Raw genomic sequence first — 6000 nt, 5'->3', positions numbered from 1 at the left:
CAACTACACCAATGCAAGAAAATTATAGTTTAATCCATGCAAAGAAACGATGTGTCATAGAGCGCTGCTTTGGTCAGTTAAAACGGCGTTTTCCAATGCTCCAGTATACTTTTCGCCTAAAAACTGAAAACATTCCGGAACATATTGTGAGTGCATTTGTACTTCACAATTTAGCTAAATATCTAGAAAGTTCATACCATGATTTTGATCGAATTGAGATGGAAGTTCAGCATTCCAATGAACTAATGCCAGAGGGTAATCAAGCACAAATTCGAAATCAAGGTACACATCGCAGAAATGAAGTTGCTGAGTTTTTATTTCGTAATGATAACTAACATACCTAATAATTTAAGTTATTATTATTATTATTATGAGAATTATCTACTAAATAGGTAACTTATGAAATGTTCAATAATAAACTAAGTATAAAAAAGTAACAACTAAATAAACTAATAAATTTAAGTTTGTGACAAAATATCAAACTATAAAAGAAATAAATGGATACTACACCTCATATTATATTTAAATTATGGGTTCCTACGTAGATTCTATATTCCTGTTAATAATCCAACATGTCCCGCCTAATTAAATGGTCAACTAACTGCCCACCAGCTTTGACAAAATTTACCAATGCAATCGCGACCCGTTCCTGAGCTTCGGCTGAAGACTGTTGAGCTCGAGAAGCAGAAACTTGGGCTTCGGCTGCTTCAATTTGTTTTCGTAGACAGGTCTTTTGTAGTTGAATAAGTGTCTCCTCCTTATCAGCTGCTTTAGAACCTTTAGGTGTCATGACTTTAACTTGTTTGGAGCCAGATTTAGAATTGAGGAAGTCATCTTCACTGTTTTGGAAGGAAACATCAATCTCATTGCTTACACCGGCCTGACATGCACCTGGTACTTCGGAACTTGTTGCATCGGAATCTGAAGAATCACTCATAGTTAAACCAGTATTCAATTTATATTATAATTTTATTATTATAATCACTGAACTTTTAAAAAGTTTGAATCCGAACCGAATTACACGAACACACTTAATACTAATAGACGCACTGATAGACAAACGAGTTTTGACAAGTGTCTTGTCAATTTTGAGAACTTTGACACGCGCTTACTGCGACACTAGTAGATACTTTTCTCTTAAGTAGTGGGCACTTCTGTTGGGCCGTACAGTGTAGTATTTACTTCATAGGCAAAGTAGATACTTTTATGTAAAAGCAAATGCTACAAAGTAAATACTTTTTAGTGAAGCATTAGCATCTACTATTTATTGTGCATTCCACCCACTATCTCTTCTGTAATTTTTACACCTAGTAGTGAACTTCTCTAGTCTACCGGTTTGTTGTGCATTTTATATATTTTATCAGTTTTTTATTTGTAATTCTTCCTACGTAACCTGTTAATGTTATCTACGTTTTTGTCCCTGATATATGTGTTTTTTTAATTTGACGAAAGAGAACTACGACTTCGGTAAGTGTTTTTGAAAGTTTGCCTTTCTCCCCTACACCCTTCTTAAAGCTCTATAATATGCATACTGACATTGTATGTCATCTTATATATGTTTTTTATAATTATTTTTAAATTTTTGTAACACGTATTAAAAATGTTCAACTCCACTTCTTTCTATTTATTTTAGAGCTCTAAAGATGAATTAAATACAATTCGAAACGTTGGCGGGAAACAATTCACCAATACACCCACAAAATACCATTTCCAATACAAAATCTCTGGTCACAAATTCACAAGAATATCAAATAATGTTCCAAGCTTACGTTCTTATGCTTATGTATTTTCAGGAAGGACTTTTACCAAACGCAATAAATTTAGGCTAAACGATGACGAGCTTGTAATGGCCCAAAAATAACTTTTCGCGACAAAATGATACACCAAATTTTCAACCCACCAACGCCAAAGCACATTTTAGCCTTTAAAATTTAAAACACATGACGAAGCGATACTCAGTCATTTTCTCTGGAAAGATGCCTCCAAAATAATATTAATAACCTGTTTACAAAATATCCTAGATGAGTGAAGTAAAAAGCCAGAGCTATTAAGATCCAGGCGTCGCGACGCTTACGTCCCGCTGCTGACTGACGATACGGAAAGACTGTTAAATAATACCTACAAACGCACGTTTTAGATTTAATGTAAATTGTTTATATTAAAATGGAAAACGATCAATCGGACTTGCATCTGGCAAAATCGGTGGCCGGTGGCAGTAGTGAGAAAAAAGTGGGTTTTGCTAGGCCGACGTTAATTATTCCGCCTCCTCAACAAGTGAATTTTGGGCCCAGTGAAAAGCTGAAGGTAAGAAATAGTTTTTTAGAGGTATTTAATAGTTTTATTGATTCAAAATTACATTTAAAAAACATCTATTTTTCTTCTATGCAATGTTTACAGATAGGTTTCCGTTAGAGTAACATTGGGCAATTTATTTACAGAAATAATGTTTTAAATAATGAAGAAATAATATTGAAATAATGTTTTTCTCTGTGCTTGGAAGATAATGATAACACACTGTACAAATAAAAAAAAAGTTCTCAGTCTATTTTAAAGCTTAAAAAGTTATATGCGATTTTTCTCTGTCTTCGTTAACGGAAAGAAATGTTATTCTAATACTGTAACTATTGTCTTTATTTTTTTTAACTTCATTACAAGCTATATTGAAGTTGTTAAGTTTCGTTCCCAGAACTGTTTCGAAAACAGTTTCTATAAAACAAAGGGGAAACATAATTAAGCACATTATCTCACCTTTCCCTACAACCCTTTTGACATGGTAAGATACACTCCTAAAATCTTATATAGAAAGAAGGATCGAGTGATATATCATCTTGACGCTCTTGAAAAAAGCTTTCGAATGATACCATAGAAAGCCACATTTCAGAAAATTCTTCTCTGTTTATTAAGGAAAACAATTGTTTTACATTTTGTATTATTATTTAATGATGATTACTAGCATGTCTCTTAAGAATTCTAAACATAGAAAAATAAGAACAGTTTACTTTCATGTTCAGTTTAAACGAAAAGCAGCACTTTTTATCTTACAATGGTGTATAGCGTTGTTAAAGAAAAGAAGTGCTGGATCACCTAGTATGATCGTCGGAGTATGTTCATCAACTAGTAGCCAAATTTAAACAAACTAGTTCTGTCACGAATAAAAAGAGAAGTCAACAATTAGTCGATGAAATAACGCAAATTGAAATTATGGGTCAGTTTGTAATGAATTTAATTCGAGAAGCAACTATAGCAACTATAAACTGCAAGAACTTGGTGATGACGACCCGGACAGAAGAATCCAGTTTTGTGAAATAATGACAGATAGAATTACGACAAAACCTCGACTAGTTAAAAATATTTGCTTCAGTGATTGTTCAATTGAGTGTACCATCCCAAGCAATACATCATATATTATTATCGGTAAATATATATTTATTTAACGATTTTTTAGTAATTTTTTGGTTTTGGTATATTTATCAATGGTATATGATCAAGGTATTTTTATTAAATTGTAGAATATAGAGTAAGTCAGGGAGAGATGGCCAGCTTTTTGAAAATCTTAACGGATCGACATAAAATTTAAAGCTGAAACCCAGAAAAGGTCATCAAGAAGTGTATCAATCAATATGCGATTAGTTTATGGTACATTTAACTGGTAAATTAAGTTACTTAGTTATTTTCACTATTCCAGAAAAATAGATGTGAATTGGCCATCTATCCCTTATTTTACGGGTGAGATAGCCAGGTCGTATTTTTGCTTATAGGAAGAGATGGCCAGTTTATTTTTTTCCATTTATCTTGACTTTTCTTTACTTATCATAAAAGAATTAAAAAAATAGACAAATACTCAATAATAGATAGTACTTATATATTGCTAGATTGTAAAACAAATTTTATTTTTCAGAAAAAAACTCAATAAAACTTCTGGTAAATGGAAATATAAAATAAAAAAATTCTAAAAACTAAAAAGCGTCCTATCTTAGATCCTACTTATTAAACATATTGCCACATTTCATACACATGTTTGAGAAACTGGTTCACTGGTCATGTAGCCAACGGCTACACGAAACGCACTGTATCCAATCGTCCTTCCTTTTAGTTGCAAAGTAATTTTCCAGACATCCAACGCATTCATTTTCATCAAAATTGTCTTCTTCGCCATCGCTTTCTAAAATCATCTCACTTTCTGACTCCGAACTGAATCCATTTGATTTTTGTGGAATCTTACGTGATAATTATTTCTTTTGGCTTATTTCCTTTGGTTGTGCATTTTTTCTTTGTTTCAAATATCTTTCTCTAACTGTATTAATATTTTCCGTTGTAGTCAAAACAGCACCTAGATTTTTCGAAGCTCTTTTAACCTTTTCTGGTAAAGGTGGAACCGGAGAAATTTATTCCAAAAGTATACCAGGTAACATCTGTTTTGGACGTACTTGGTATCGGTGAGGTTTCTTCGCGTGTCTGCTGAGAAGTTGTTGAAAGTTCGGTAATTAATTGTCCTTTCTTGGCTATTTTAATATCTGCTTGAGCACTTGTAGGTGATTGCGATTCACACGCCAATGTCGACTTTTGTGAATTTTCTCCAATGAGATCTGAAACTGAAAAGGCATGGTCCGTTATTGCAAAAGGGTTAAATGGGTAAATTCTACAAGATTTAAATCCTGCGACCGCATTCGATACTGTGCACGCTCTTCCCCAACTTTCTGAAAGCATTTGTCCAAATTGTAGTCTGGTTAATTTTCTTCCAGGGTTAGCACGAACCCACTGGTGACAAGCATTATAAAAATATGATTTTAATGATTTAAATACAGCCCTATCTAGCGGTTGCAAGTAATGCGTTGTGTGACTTGGAAGACACAGCAACATTACATCATTATCTCGGGCTACTTCGAGTAATTCCACTGAAGTGCAGTGCGAAGCGTGACCATCCAAGATCAGCAAGACTTTACCAGCGGGCTTTCGTGGTATAAAATGGTCTTTAAGCCACATAATGAAAATGCTGGTGTTATACAGGGTGTCCCGAAATTACATCGCAATATTTTATCAGCCGCATCTTTGTCTAAAAAATAAGACAAAAAGTCCATATACAGGGTGTTTTATGAATCATGTTAAAGATGGTTTTTTTTAATATATTCGGAACGCCTAGTTGTAATCTTTTGAAATTTTCAACATTTACTATTGGTTTTATTAAAAACTGATATTGCAACCATTTTTGCCAAAATGTATACAAGGTCGTGTAAAATAAGTGGTCGGTAAAGTTTAAATTGTTAAAACATTTTTTCTAGCAACTCCGTGATAATTTTGGTATAGACAAGAGCACCTTTTTTATGTAAAAATGTTTGTTTTTTTCAATTCTAATACCAAAATTATCACGGCTAGAAAAAAAGTTTTAACAATTTAAACTTTACCGACCACTTATTTTACACGACCCTGTATACTTTTTGGCAAAAATGGTTGCAATATCAGTTTTTAATAAAACCAATAGTAAATGTTGAAAATTTCAAAAGATTACAAGTAGGCGTTCCGGATATATTAACAAAAAACCATCTTTAACATGATTCATAAAACACCCTGTAACTTAAAAACGATGCACTTTTGAACCATACTGTATATGGACTTTTTGTCTTATTTTTAGACAAAGATGCGACTGGTAAAATATTGCGATGTAATTTCGGGACACCCTGTATACATACGCTGATTTTTCTGACATATAAAGAACCGACCCGGGTGGCATCCCAATCTTCATATTCTGCTTTCTTATATTTGCCTTTCACTATATAAGCCGGCGGCAGAAACATGCCTTCAGCATTGCAATACGCGATGCAAGATATTGTTTCCCCCTTTTCAGTGCACGTAGTCATAGACACACTTTTAGAACCTCTTTCGGCAACAACAATACCAGTACGGTTATTCATTTGTATCCCCGTCTCATCGGTATTAAAAATATACCCTGGTTTATTAAAAATATCATTTTCTTCTAGGGTGGTTTGGAGCAAATCAAAATAG

General features: G+C 33.3%; 1 protein-coding gene across 1 annotated transcript in view; it reads left to right on the top strand.

Moving 5' to 3' along the window:
• The first annotated feature begins 1307 nt into the window (after positions 1 to 1307).
• The window catches only part of LOC126742127 (TWiK family of potassium channels protein 18-like), a 50665-nt gene continuing 45972 nt past the window's right edge, over positions 1308 to 6000 (top strand). Inside the window, exons 1-2 of the mRNA XM_050448690.1 lie at positions 1308 to 1467; positions 1794 to 2304. Coding sequence (XP_050304647.1) covers positions 2164 to 2304 — 141 coding nt within the window. The 5' untranslated portion in view covers positions 1308 to 1467; positions 1794 to 2163. The remainder of the gene's footprint in view (positions 1468 to 1793; positions 2305 to 6000) is intronic.

This window comes from Anthonomus grandis, chromosome 11 (genome assembly GCF_022605725.1).
Source record: "Anthonomus grandis grandis chromosome 11, icAntGran1.3, whole genome shotgun sequence".
Lineage (NCBI taxonomy): Eukaryota > Metazoa > Arthropoda > Insecta > Coleoptera > Curculionidae > Anthonomus > Anthonomus grandis.
The sequence above is the reverse complement of the archived record's forward strand: the minus strand, read 5'-3'. Positions and strand labels throughout refer to the sequence as shown.